Source organism: Natrix helvetica (assembly GCF_964273705.1).
Source record: "Natrix helvetica genome assembly, chromosome: Z".
Taxonomy (NCBI): Eukaryota; Metazoa; Chordata; class Lepidosauria; order Squamata; family Natricidae; genus Natrix; species Natrix helvetica.
In genome coordinates, this window is record NC_138554.1 from 86,320,727 (window position 1) to 86,336,112 (window position 15,386).

Here is a 15,386-nt window from a genome sequence, read left to right on the forward strand (position 1 = left end):
TAGTAGATAGTATCAACTACTTATGATATCATATATAGAATAGAATAAAGTAGGAAGGTACCTTGGAGATCTTCTACTCCATCCCCCTGCCCAAGCAGGTGACCCTGTATTATTTTAGACAAGCGGCTGTCCAGTTTCTTCTTACAAACCTCCAGTGATGAAGCACTCAGAACCTCTGAAGGCAAGCTGTTCCGTTGGCTAATTGTTCTTACTTAAGGAAGTTTTTCTTTATTTCTGAGTTGGTTCTGTCCTTGATTAGTTTTGAACCATTGTTTCTTGTCCTATCCTCTGTGCTTTGGAGAATAATTTTACCCCCTACTTTGTGGTAGCCCCTCAAATGTTGGAATACTGCTATCATGTCATCACTAGTTCTTCTTTTCTCAAGACTAGCCCAACCCAAATCCTACAGCCGTTCTTTATATGTTTTAGTCTCCAAGCCTTTGGTCATCTTTGTTGCTCTTCTCTGAACTTTTTCCAAAGTCTAAGCGTCTTTTCTGTAGTGTGCTGACCACAATTGATTGCAATATTCCTGGTGTGGTCTTACTAAGATTTTACAAAATGGTACTAATAAATACTAAACGTGATTTTGATTCTATGCCTCTGTTTATACAACCCAGGATTGTATTAGCTTTTTTGGCTGCGATTGCACATTGCTGGGTCATTTTCAAGTGATCATCCACAAAGACTCCAAAGTCCCTCTCACAGTTACTGTTTTTGAGCCAAGTCTCGTCTACTCTGTACTTATACCTTTGGTTTTTCCTACCTAAATGTAAAGCTTTGCTTTTTTTTCCACTTTAAAATTCATTTTGTTGGATAGGGTCCATTGTTCAAGTCTGTCAAGAACTTTTTGGATCCTGAGCTTGTCTTCTAGGGTGTTGGCTATTCCTGGCAGCTTAGTGTTATCTGCAAATTTGATGAGTTCTCCTTCTATTCCCTCATCTAAGTCATTTCTGAGGATATTGAAGAGTTCTGAGTCTAAGATGGAACATTATGGTACCCCACTGCTTACTTCCCTCCATGTTTATGTAGTATCATTAAGGACTACTTATTGCATACGGTTTGTCAGCCAGCTACGAATCCATCTGATGGTGATGTTGTCTATTCCACATTTTTCTAGCTTACCAAGAAGTAGGTTGTGGTCTACTTCGACAAATGCCTTACTGAAATCTTAAGTATACTATGTCCACAGCATTTTGCTGGTATATTAATTTAATCACTTTATCAAAGAAAGAAATAAGATTGGTTTGGCATGATCAGTTTATAACAAACCCATGCTGGCTACTAGTTATATATATTTCTAAATGTTTGTAGATCAGTTTTTTGATGATATTTTCCAGGATCTTCCCAGCTATTGATCATAAGCTGATTGGTCTGTAGTTTCCTGGGTCTGTCTTTTTCCCCTTTCTTGGAGATGCGAACCACATCAGCCCCTTTTCAATCCTCAGGTACTTCCCTGATACTCCAGGATTTTCACCATCTTCAGGCTGGTGTTTTTGGCTTAAAGCGTGGTCGGAGCTGCCGTCTTTCTATAAATCTTGGTGGGGGTGTGTGGAGTGCTGGTTTTGTTTCAGTAAGTGGATTGATTGGTTGTGTGGTTGTATCATGACTGGTAGATTGGTGCTGATTGGTGCTGGCTGTGTGTCCGTTGTTGTTTTGTGTTGTAACTGCCTGGGTGGTGGGTGGGGCTCGTTTGTTGATTAGAGCTGATTTCCAGATGTCTGGTAGGCAGGAGGTATTGTTATGTTTATTCATGTTGTGGGGGTGTTTCTCTATTTCGATAGCTTCCATAATTATCCTCTTGTTGAAATGTTCATTTTTTGAGATTAATTTGGTTCCTTCAAAATTAATTTCATGTCCTGTAGCTTTAAGGTGCTGGAAAAGGGAGGAAGTTTTTTTCTTTTTTTTCTGACTGCGTTCTTGTGTTCTGTGATGCACGCATTTATTCTCATGTCCGTTTGTCCTATGTATGTGGCAGGGCAGATTTTTGCTGATTTTATCTGTGGTGCCTTTGATGTAAGGGAGGAGGGTGATGTAAGGGAGGAGGGTGATGCCAAGAACCAAGATACAGAACAGGACAATGACATCGCCCTCCTCCCTTACATCAAAGGCACCACAGATAAAATCCATAGTGAATTGTATTTTGTTAGTTTCAAAATGTTCCATGTATAAGTTTGCAATGATGGGTGAGAGGGCAGTCGCTCCTAAACCATCCCCATTGAAAATATCATATGCGGAGTTGAAGCTACCCTCACCAAAATCAACCCAGATGAAGCCAATAAAATCAGACTTGAAGTCACCAACGTCCTCTGCTCCAGCAATCCACCCAGAAGCAACTTACAGAAAGAAGAAGAAAAAGCACTCACCAACTTGAGGAAAGACAACAGCATAATCATTCTCCCAGCAGACAAAGGCAACGCCACAGTGGTGATGAACACGTCTAACTACCAAGCCAAACAATCCAAACAACTCCAAGACCCAAACTTATATATGGAACATTTTGAAACTAATGCCTTAGATAAATCTGAACCCAAACCCAAACTCTGTCTTAGATATGTTGATTACACTTTCGTGATTTGGCCACACGGGAAAGAAAAACTGGACAGCGTCCTCACACATCTTAACAGCCTACACCACAAAATATGGAAATAGAAGCCAACAACCAACTTTCCTTTCTGGATGTCCTAATCTACAAAAAACCCAATGGCTCCCTAGGACACACCATCTACCGGGAAAAAACACACACCAACCGCTACTTAAACCAACAATCCCATCACCACCCTGCACAGATCAACTCTGTAGCCAAGACCCTCATCCCCAGAACCAAACGCCTAGCCGACAAAGACCACCTGAAAACTGAATTACATACACTCACAAACATATTAATCTCCAACGGATTCCAAAGAAAAACAATCACCAACCTAATCCAAAGGGAGACTCTCCCCAAGAACTGAGACACAGAACAGGACAACGGCATTGCCCTCCTCCCTTACATCAAAGGCAGCACAGAGAAAATCAGCAAAATTCTCCACAAGCACAAAATCAAGACAGCCTTCAGCACCAAAAAATAGCCAACATCTTAAGAAACCCCAAAGACAAGATCCAGCTAGAAAACCAAGGAGTCTATGCAATACCATGCAAAATCTGCCCTGCCACATACAGCTGCATTGACCCTGGTCTTAATGAAGCACAGCTGAGTGGTCCAAAGTCCTCTTTTCTGATAAGAGCAACTTTAGCATCTCATTTGGAAACCATGGACCCAGAGCATGGAGGAAGAATGGAGAGGCCAATCAAGCACAGTAATCCCACAGTCATTGAACCAGTTTTTGGTGCTTTTGGCAAAATTTGCTTTCATCAGAAAAGAGGACTTTGGACCACTGAGCAACAGGACTTTGGACCACTGTGCTTCATTAAGACCAGGGTCAGTTTAGCCATCTACCAGGAGATTTTGGAGCATTTCATGCTGCCTTCCGCAGACGAGCTTTATGGGGATGCTGACTTCATTTTCCAGCAGCCCACACTGCCAAAAGCACCAAAGCCTGGTTCAATGACTGTGGGATTACTGTGCTTGATTGGCCAGCAAACTCGCCTGACCTGAACCCCATAGAGAATCTATGGGGCATTGCCAAGAGAAAGATGAGAGACAAGAAACCGAACAATGCTGAAAAGCTGAAGGCTGCTATTGAAGCATCCTGGTTTTCCATAACACCTCAGCAGTGCCACAGGTTGATAGCTTCCATGCCACGCCGCATTGAGGCAGTAGTTGCTGCAAAAGGGACCCAAACCAAGTACTGAGTACATATGCATGCTTATGCTTTTCAGAGGTCTGATATTGTTCTATGTACAATCCTTGTTTTAATGATTGCATGTAATATTCTAATTTTCTGAGATGGTGGATTTGGGGTTTTCATGAGCTGTACGTCATAATCATCACAATTATGACAAATCACAGCTTGAACTATCTTGCTTTGCATGTAATGCGTCTTATCTCATATATTAGTTTCATCTTTTAAGTTGCATTACTGAAATAAATGAACTTTTGCACGATATTCTAATTTTTGGAGTTTCACCTGTATTTGCTCCAGTTGACAAAAACCATATTTTTCAATAAATATTCCCTTAAAATTCAACTTACTTCAACACAAATTTCCTTTTTGATATATACATAAAATTATTTTTATTCATTAATGCCCACATTCAATAAAAATATTTTCCTAAATCAGAATTCAAGATTCCGTATAACTACAATTAGGCAGGTTCTGAACATAGAATAAAAAATAAGACATAGCTTGCCTCCAGGCCTATGAACTGAGATAGAACTGAGAAAGGTAGAAAAAAGGATGGAAAGAAAGGTCACATGTTTGAAAACACATGAATTCTTGATATTCTCATCCTGTTTATTGATGTATTAGGTAATGGTTCATTGGCAAATAACAGTCTGGAGACAGTCATTGTGGCTTCTATGATTACAGTGGATAGTGTTCTTCCTGGGATAGATGGGAATTGAAATTACCTGCCTCATTTATTTGCTGATGATTGTACCAGGCTCATTTTCAGTGCCTAGTTTTCCTCTGGCTAAATGAGGGGTTGGCAACCTTAAACACTCAAAAAGCCACAAAGGTCCTAACGGGAAGTCCCCCATTTAATTCTGGAGCCGACTGGAAGTCCAGTTCCCCCATCATAGTCTCCTCCTAGTGTGACATCCTTTTTCCTCTACCTACCCTAACTGAAAGCCCTATGAATTGTGGAGCCAACCAGCGACAGAGAGCCACAGCAGAGGGATGAAAGAGCAACATTCAGCTCCAGAGCCATGGGTTGCTGACCCCTGGGCTAAATGAAAGCTGAGAATTATTTTCCCCTTTCCATTGTAGCAACTGTAACACTTTAAATGCAATATTATTATTTGATGTAGAGTTTTTGGCCAGGCTAAGTTATTAAGTTCTCAATGCAATATAAAGAATTACAACTAAAAAAAGCTGTAATTCGGTTTATTCCCTTCCTCCCCCAGTATATTTATATTCAAGTTAGGTTGCATTTTGTTTCCATACTTATTTTGTTTTGAAATGAATTTTACTAAGGACATTTTTTTCATAAGTAATGAGAAATTTGTGTTATAATTATGGTTCAGTCAGCACAAAAGAATATATTTGCTTGATTTTTAATTCCTCCTGGATCATGAAAAATATGTTTCTTGTTTGGTGGGATTACTTACGGAAGTGTCTGAAATGAAGATATTTGGATCAAGCAGATCAATATTTATCTTCAGAAATAAGCATCTTGATAATATTCATACTCACTGGGTGGTAATAGTAGTTGTGCCAATGAAAGGAAGAGACTAAGGGAATGTGTGATAGAACGTCGATAATATATTAATTAAATCAGTATTTTCATTTAATACCTTAAGGCATGTTTTACAGTGAAATCCCAAAAGCCTATTACTAGAAAAAGAGGAGCACAAATTTGGAATACATTTATAATAAAAAAGCTACTACATAACTTGCAAATCTTAGTTGTGAGGTTGATACATGACCAGTAACCTTAAAATTACTATTGATGATCATTTAGAATTTGCTTGCTGTCTTCCTTATACTTCTTGATCAAAACCATGCATACGCCTTCACCAAGCCCTGCTAATTTATCTAGCAATGATCTTTCTCCAAAAATTAATACCAAGCAAAAGAGGTAAAAGAAATGAGTTATAGCTATAAATTCTCCCATATTCCACTAAATTCCAAGATATGCAGTTTAGTAAACCAGAATTATACACGGTAATATAAATAAAACTGATTATCCGTGCAAATAAAAGATAATCAGTCAAAAACAATATAATTTATAAATACAGTAACAGTGAATACTGCCAACATAGGTAGGCTTAAATACCAAAGACACTGTTACTTGTCCAAACAATAGCCTGGTCCCCTAAATTCTGTCACATTAACAACTGTATGTAATGTGATGCACATACCATAGTATGGCCAATGCCTCTAATCCAGGAGTTAGCAGTTTCTCTCTGTCCTGGAACTATGTTTCGTTTAAACTGCCTTTAAGGGGGTTTGTATGGTAATAGGACATCGCCTTAAGGGGGAATTGGAAGTTCCAGATCTTCTCTGACTCAGATGTGGCAAAAAGGTATCTTAGGATGTAGCAGAAGCTTTGTATATTCATTATTTTTCTTATTCCCTCTCTTTTTCCCCCTTCTACTCAAAGAAGCTGCACAAAATAGAAGGCAATATATTGGTGAACTTCAGATGTTATTTATCTCAGCGATGCTCAGAGTATTGGACTATTGTCTGTCCACTTTTGCTCTGTTCAGCATATTTTGAAGAGTGTGTCAACTCCACAGTGATTTGGAATAAGTGCTTTGAATCTTGCCTGAGCACAGCATTTCTCTTTTAGTGATTAAAAGGCACTTTTTTATTTCCATGCGAATCAAAAACAGCAGCTCTTTAATGAAGTTTTAGAAAAGCTACATCCTGTACTAGGTTTGGGCTGCTATGAGCAGCCCTAAAAAGTGCCATCAAAACTTTCTGATGCTTTAAAAATGAGCAGATATTTAATATTTAATCCACATGCAAGATTACAGTCTTGATTAGCAAAATGTGCTTATACTCAGTAATATTGTAAATTGGCTGACTAGTAGCATATATTCTCTCAGGAAGTTATTGACTGGATTATTTTTTTTAATGTAATTGTGATGCTACAGAATTGTAGCATCACAATTGTACAGTGATCTTCATTGCATAGTCATATGCAATATGTACCTGTAAGAATATAATTTGCTTCTTTTGGCTTAGAATGAGTGTGAATTCATCTATTATGGCCTAATAGGCTGTTCTGTTAAGATTTGTTCAACAAATATTTTTAAAACACTTGATTGCACTTCATATGTAAACAAAAACAGCTACAAACCCCATAAAGCAATTATTTACTTGGAACTACTTCTACTCTTTGAGAACGAACAAACACTGACAGGTGCTAAGCCTGGTAGACAGGGCCATGAATATTGGAGGCCCTGACTTTTGGAGGCCCTCATTACATGGGCCATAGGGCTTTGGCCCATGGGCCCTCTACCTCCTCCCTCCTTCGCATTTGGCAAGCGCACTCCTCAGCCTAGCATGTATATGTAGGGGGCAACGAAATAATTTGACAGCCAACATAGCAGCCTTGCTGCGTAGCGTTCTGGCTCTGACTGCTGCGTGCGGAGAGAACCTCTCCCTTGCGGCTAGAGGTTCAGGCATGCATCGCAGCAGTTTGGAAGTGCCACATGCGTCTGCAACGCTACGCAAGCAGCCCCTCAGTGTGCAGAGAAACACGGCTTGTCCCGAGGCTACTAGGAGTGGCGCGATTGGCAAGCCAGAGCTATTAGCTGCAGCCAGGGATCGTAAGAACCCAGAGCATTCTTCCTCGCCTGACAAGGCCTGGGCCGTGCAAATAAAGACGCGAGTGCCTTTTTGAAGAGGGCAGAGCCTGGAACGGAGGTTGCAGCCGCCATTTTGTCTTCCCAACCTTTCTTACCAGCAGCAATGGCGGACAGCAACATACCCGAAATTAACGCAGGCAACACCAGCAGCGTTTCGGAGGCCGCTGGGGCAGGCTACCCCTTCCTTCTCCCCCCCCCCCCCCCCAGACAATCAACGTCGCAGAGCCAGTCAGGGGGGAAAGACCGGCAATAAGAACTCTTCCTCCTCCAAGGGCTCCGGGTCCAAGAAGGACTCCAAATCGACCACTAAGGCAAACATTGGGAAGAACCAGGGCCATCGCAGCAGCATCTGGCAAGGTTCCAGTACCGGCCACCCGCCCTAACCCATTGCCACCTCTGCAACTGGTGTTGAGCCAGAGCCCTTTCAGCCCTATGTTGCCCATAGACACATCTGGGCTTTGGGGCAGCGCTGCCTCGCAGCCACAGAGTACACCTGTGGAAGTGACCTTCACCCCCACCATGGCCGGCCCTCGGCCAGATGGGTTTCTTTCCACTATGCCAGCCACAGACCCGTTGCCAAGCATTCCCTCGGTGTCGTCTGGCTTCCAAAACATCATTGCCGAGGCCATCAAAATCCAATGGTGGGCCTACAGGAGAGGAACCAGGGGACACTGGCAGGGTCTTCCCGGTCTGCCCCTTGGGCGGGGTCAACAGCAGAGGCGGTTGCCCACTTGTCTCCAGCTGAGCCCATCGGCTGCCCCTCCCCCGTCTCTGAAGAAAGGGAGTTCAGAGATGCCGACCTTTCCGAGGAGGAGGACACCAATCCAGACAAGCCCACCTGTGTGGGCCTCTTCCCTTCCGCTCTATTTAAGCTGTTGTTGAGCAAGGCTAAGACCTCCTCCGAGTTCGGGAACCCGACGGCGATTGCCATTGCTCCGGCGCAGCTTCCATCAGCTAGTGCCCTATTCACTGAGCACAAACTGGAGGCGGACACCATCCCAACGCCTCAACTGTTCATCGACACAGGTGCAAACACAGTGGTTGGCACCAGCATCTGGGTCTGCGCCATCATCCAACGACTGGCGCTTCTACAATGTCGCTGAACAGCTCCACAGCACTCTTCTCTGGCCTATTGTCGACCCTCCCATTGCCGCACTGCATACGAATACCACACTGCCCGGAGCACAGGAGGACATCCTCAAGCCGAAGGATAGGCGGACCGACCAAGTTCTTCAGCGGGGACACCAGGCAGTGGCCTGGGCACTGCGGGCCTTGACGTCCGCTTCCTTCTTTTCATGCTCTAGCCTCTTTTGGCTCCAACAGCTTCAAGAACGCATTCCTGCGGGTGACTTTAGGGCACACCAGGACCTAAATAAAATTGTCGCCCCAGTGCAGTTTATCACAGATGCCACGCTGAGTGCCACGTGGTTCACATCTAAGGCCATGGCCTCATCTGTGGCCTCCCGAAGGCTTCTGTGGCTGCGCCAGTGGTAATCCAATATGAGACATAAATGGCGCCTAGCATCTGAGCCATACAAAGGGGGGGGCTTTTCAGAGACTCGCTTACTCCATTGTTAATCGAGGGCAAGGATAAACGTAAGATCCTGCCCTCTAACCCAAAGAAGGGGTTTTCCCAAGCTGCCCCCTACTCTAGAAGGTAGTCCTTCAGGGCAGAGGAGTATGGGGGGCCTTTTAAACACACAGATTACTTACTGTCAGGGTTTTGCTAGCAGGCAGGTTTCAGTCAACGACCAAGACAGCAACAGCACAGACAGCAGAGAGGGCGCCAGTCTAAACACCCCTTTCGAGGGGGTGGTAACGGATACTATCACAAACCCTAACCTGTCTCGGGATCAGGCCCCCATTGGGGGATGACTGCGGCACTTCGCCGATCAGTGGGAGGCCACGACCTCTGACACGTGTTAGAGCCATGGTCATGTTCGGTCTGACCTTGGAGTTCATCTCCCACCCCCCTGTTTCCTCCAGTGCCCTGTTTCCAGTAATCCCCAGAGACGATTATTAATGTGTTCGGCCATCCAGCACCTCCTGGACATTGAGGCCATTCAGGAGGTGCCCGCTGACCAAATTCGTCAGGGAATCTATTCCTTGTTGTTTGTTATTCTCAAAGCCTCGGGGGAGTGGAGAGCTATACTTGATTTAAAATGGTTGAACAGGTTTATTAGATATAGACATTTTAAAATGCATTTGTTACTTACTATCTTGGAAAGGGTGCGCGAGGGTGACCATCTAACTTCGGTCGACATTACCGAGGTGTTCTTGCACGTACCCATTCTGCAGGAGCACCGTCAGTTTCTCCCTTTTTGTTGTTATACTTGTAATTACCAATACACAGCTTTTCCTGTTGGCCTTTCTTCTGCACCCAGAGTCTTTACTAAGGTTTTGGTAGCCCTGACTCCCCACTTACATGCCATACCTGTCAGGGTTCAACTATATCTCGATGACATTTTGATTCAGTCTGCCTCGGTGGACACGGACAAGGGGGGACCTGCACACCACTTTACACGTACTCCTATCCCATGGGTTCTCCATCAACGAGGCTAAGAGCCATTTCACCCCTACCACCAGGATCCTATATCTAGGGGCCTGGATTGACTTGGAGGCAGGGCAGGTCTTCCTATCAGAGGAGCGTATTAATAGCTTGAGACAGCTGGTGACAGAGGGAGGGAGGGACCGAAGACCAACTCTGGCTACTCTCTCCAAACTGCTGGGCAAGATGGTGTCGGCCATCACTATAGTTCCCTGAGCCACACTACACACTAAGGACCTCCAATGGTTCCAATTCCCTACCAGAAAAAGAGAAACAGCACTTCCCTGGTGCATGTTGCCTTACCCAGGGAGGTCCATCGGTCCCTCATCTGGTGGAAGTCTGAGGCCATAGAGAGAGGATGCCATTTTAGATTAACCAGTACCACCATAACCACGGACACCAGTCTGTATGGCTGGAGGCTCACATGGGTTCACTGGTGGCACAGGGTCAGTAGACCCAGGCTGATGCTGTTAGGACATCAACTGGTTGGAGCTCAGGGCTGTAAGACTTGCTCTGCTGAGCTTCCAGCATTCAATCACCAGACAACATGTGCTAATCCTAACGGATAACATCACAGCCAAGGCCCACCCGAATAGACGGGGGGGGCACCATGTCTAGGGACCTCATGCAGGAGGCTAGCACTCAGGAGACCTGGGCGGAAGACAACCTTCTGTCAATCTCTTTCAGGAGATCACGCAGCGCTTCGGGATCCCGGTCGTGGATCTATTTGCCTCCCCTGCCAACACTCAACTCCCCAGGTTCTTCACGAGGTTCCATATGCCGGAAGCGGAGGGCGTGGATGCTCTTCGCAGTCCTTGGCCAGAGGGCCTCCTCTATGCATTTTCCCCAGTCCCTCTTCTTTCCAGGGTTGTTCGCAGGATCATCAGCGTTCAGGCGGAGATCATCCTACTGGCCCCGGGACCGTAGTTCACCAACCTTCAGACGTTGTCGATAGAGACACCCTAGAGAATCCCATCGGACAGGATCATCCTCAGCCAGGGGTCACTGGAGCAGCCAAAGCCCCAGTGGCTGCAATTGACCACCTGGCAGTTGAGTGGCTCGCTTTGAGTTGGGGCAACTACTCGGCTAGGGTCATTGACACAATGCAGGCCCCTTGACAGTCCGGATCTACAACGCCACTTGGAAAAAGTTTTGTAATTTGTGTTCGGGCAACACATCACTCCAGAGGGCTCCTCTGTACTGCAGGTGCTGGAGTTCCTGCAAGACGGAGTGGAAAGAGGCCTGTCACCTAACACCATTAAGAGACAGGTGGTGGCTATGGGTGTATACCATACTTACCTGGAGGGGAGGGGAAGGACAGACCCTTTCACATCACCCTACAGTTAAGAGGTTCTTGAAGGGGGCCACAAATCTGAGACCGCCAGCTGTCCACCGGTATCCGATTTGGGACCTGACCACGGTTCTCGAGTCCCTTGTCAAACCACCATTCGAACCCCTGCGGGAGGTTTCCATGCAGTTTGTTACCTGAAAGATGGCCTTTTTGGTGGCAATAACATCCGCCAGGAGGATATTGGAACTGCACGCATTGTCCGTCAGGGAGGAGCTGTGTAAGTTCTATCCGGACAGGGTGGTTCTCAGACTGGCCCGTTGTTTGTCCCAAAGGTGGGGTCCTGGTTTCACAGGGCCCAGGAGATTGTGCTACCTAACTTCTTTCCCTCATCGTCCCATCCCTTAGAGAGGCGATGGCACAATTTAGACGTGCGCCGTGCACTTAAAATTTACATCAACCGCACATCAGGGATAAGACAGTCGGAGGCTCTTTTTATTTCCTTTCAACCCTTGTCCCTAGGTCGGAAGGTGCCAGTGGCTAGCATTGGCAGATGGGTCAGACGCTGCATTGCAGCAGCATGTGAGTCACGTGTGGGGGCAATTCTGGAGGGCATCAGGGCTCATTCCACGAGAAGTGCTGCCGCCGCCATGGGCATGGGCAATGCAGGCCTCCATGGACGAGATCTGCAGAGCTGCGGCATGGGCGTCCCCTTCACCCTTTATTAGGAACTATAAGGTAGACAAATTCGCATTGGCATATACGGCCTTTGGCCGCCGGGTCTTGCAGGCAGTTTGGACAGAGACAACATGCCCAGAAGAGTCGGTATCCTACCCTTTTGGACAATTCGGCTTGGGTATGTCCTATGCATGGATGCTATCTCCACCCTTATTGAAAAAGGGCATTGGTATTTACCTGATACACCTCTTCTAATAAGTTGGAGATAGCATCCAGCCCCTCCCGTATGAGGCGACTATTCTCTCCAGTGTTCTTCCAGTTTGATCCTTTAGTCCTAGTTGGTCTTTCCTTTTCTCCATGTTGCTTTGTTATTGAGACTAATTACTAAAATCGTTGCTGGATAACACCATTGAGTCTGTTTTCTTTTCCTTCTCTGAAAACTGGGTGGAGTTACCTACAAGGGTGGGTTATAAAGCGTGTTAATTAATTAGTAATCAGACTCAGTCCAATCAGAGCACGGACAGTGTCAACCCATGCATAGATGCTATCTCCACCTTATAAGAAGAGGCGTATCAGGTAAGTACCAACACCCTTTTTGTTGTAAGCCAAGGGAAAGTCAGATTCATGTTTCAATTTCAACCATAGAAATTCTGACTGATTTTTATCCAATAACTTTTCTTGATCCAACTACCTTCCAGGATGATAGTTGGGGGGGAAATGGAAAAGGGAGTGCTATGTGCCTTGCCTTGAGGCAGTAGTGTATAACAACTGAACAACTCAATAACAAATGAATTCAGCGAATTTAGTTCTTAAACTAATATTTTTAATAAAAGACTTTTTTGCTGGAGGCTTTATTGTCAGCAGGTATAAAAACGGTGTACTGATGCAATCTTTAGTTGCTTGGCAACCATTAAGTCAATGTGCATCTTGACAGGCACATTTTTAGAAGGCATTCTTCTCAGTAAGCTTGCTGTAGGTTAAATGAATGGCATAAGTTCTTTCTGAAAATTTAATTTAAAAAAACTTGGACATTACTATCTTTAAATAATGCAGTTTCATGCTCACCATGCATTATATTGAATAACAGAAAAGCTATGCCGAGTTTTTTGTTTTTCTATTTTTAATATAAATAAACTGAAATTTATAACACATTAATCAGCTTCTTGTCCATAATCTTTATAATTGTATAAATCTTATAATCTCTTTAAATAAATAGGTGGTATATAAATGTATTAATGTAGAAAATAAGCAGTTCACTTCCTGTGTAGTGAAAGCCGAGTTGTAAAGTTTGAATTAGCGAACTATAAAACTTTTAATTTATTTTTTATGAAAATGAAAAAAGCCCACACCCGAACCCCCAAAATGCAATGCTTCTGTGGCCCCCTGCGTGGGCCCCATCCCCCATCGCATGTGCGGCAGAGACCCGAAGACCAGCTGGCCAATGGAAGGCACATGTACATGCTCAGTGGAGCTAAATGGGGCGACAGCTCGCGTGTCCACAGAGAGAGCACTGCGTGCCACCTCTGGCATGCATGCCATAGGTTCGCCATCATGGCTATAGTGTGTGTGTGTGTGTATGTGTATGTGTGTGTGTATAAGATACAAAGCTGGCTTTTCTTAGCTCATAATAGAGAAGATGTGACCAAAAAAATTCTGAGACATGTAGTTAAATAATGAGTGACAGCTAACAATGTAACAATGTTACAAGTTAATGTAGGCAGTAAATAAAAATATGTGTCTGATACACAGTTCACTTGGGAGAACTTATTGACCTGCTCAGCAAGTTGCTTAGCACTCAATAACGTGTCAAAGAAGCAGTCAAGATGTCTTACAGAAAGAAATTCTGTGCTCAACACATAGCCTTTGGATGGTCTGTAATATTTTTGCTGAGAAGAAATGCTTTTATTTGCTACATAGGTGTCTCCAACTTTTTAATATATTCCTAAAAATGGTTTAGTATAGCCTGGAGCTTAAGTGGTTTTTTTTCACTTGCTACCCGAACATTTTGTTTGTCACATTGCTCAAGTAATTTTTAGTTATTCTGCTTTGTGGAATTTTGGAGGATCACACTTGAAAACTTTGCTATCAGCAACATAATTTTGCTGGTGGTGGGGTTTGCATGTTTCTTAATATTAAACAAAAATAGAAATAAAGACAATGGAAAAATTTGAAAAGAAAAGAAATAGAGGTGATAAAATGCGGAAATGTGGGGAAAGAAATTAAAAAACAAAAGCAGTAACTTCTGACTTTTTGCAGTGTAAAAAGATAAATAGTAAAGTTATAATGCCAACTTTTTAGTTTTGCCAAATAATAACCAGTTCATTTAACTCAGTTGTCAAAAACCAGACTCAAAGTTTCATTGATTTTCTCTTCCATACAGAAAGTCCAGAAGTGGTTTCTAAAAAACTGCAAAATTATTTACATTCTTGTTTCTAATAATGCAGTCAGCTTTATTAATCATCTTTTCGATCCATTCCTCCATTGTGGGAGGTAACACTTATTTCAATTTCTGGGAATATATAATTCTTGCAGCTGTCATCATGTATAACAGTAGAGTTCCAACCCCCCCCCCCTTTCTTTAATAATTCTAAAGAGTTTCTAATTTCCATTGTAAATTCATTTTTAAAGCTTTCTGAATTAAACCATGATATTTCTTTGCCTTGTCACATGTCCCCAATTTAGGATAAATGTTTGATTTTAAATTGTTGGTTTTGTTACTAATGACAGGCAAAAATCAAAAACAATAATAAACTTTTAAAGGACAGCTAGTACCTATTTTATTGAGAATGTTTTGAATTGTGTGGAATTTTGCTATTCTTTCTTTTCAATTCCTCTGGCTCTTATATTCTAGGTCACTGACACAGTTTTACCAACTTACCAAGAAAACCTTAAGAATCCACCATTTCCAACATTTTTTGCTGATTCTGAAGAGCTGCCTGATGAGCTGTATGACGAAGAGCTTTTCCAGTTCACTGAACCCTCTATTGCACTCTCTGAGTCCTGAAGAATTAATAGCTATTCTACCTTCAGTCTTCAGAACTAAACACGAAGCCCTCACTGAAGGGCCCTATGACTTCTTTAAGATGGTATCCACGTAATGTGGATCTTTATTAATTTCCAGATCCACTATTAAATAAAAACAGTTCTTTGAAACTGGAGAAACATTCTGTAACATGTTAACAAATTAATATGATTCATATAATAAATATGTATTTTTAATGTTGTAATTTAGAAATATCTGCTGGTTTGCACATACCACATTTCCTATTGTGCAAAGCCATCTTTTCATGACACATATCCTGAAGTCCTTTTTGGTTCAAAAGACAACATCCAATAGCTGAAAACAAATAGAACTGGCAGGCATCCACAATTGCCTAAAATAATATGAGATTGATATATGAATTCAATAAGAGTCTGTTTCAATTAACTTAATAGGGTTTGCTTCTGATTAACAG

The 15,386-nt window shown here is 43.2% G+C and overlaps 1 protein-coding gene across 1 annotated transcript in view; it reads left to right on the forward strand.

Annotated features, from left to right (window-relative positions):
• The window catches only part of MRPL3 (mitochondrial ribosomal protein L3), a 56,515-nt gene extending 41,357 nt beyond the window's left edge, over positions 1–15,158 (forward strand). Inside the window, exon 10 of the mRNA XM_081931912.1 lies at positions 14,783–15,158. Coding sequence (XP_081788038.1) covers positions 14,783–14,935 — 153 coding nt within the window. The 3' untranslated portion in view covers positions 14,936–15,158. The remainder of the gene's footprint in view (positions 1–14,782) is intronic.
• The last annotated feature ends 228 nt before the right edge of the window (positions 15,159–15,386 follow it).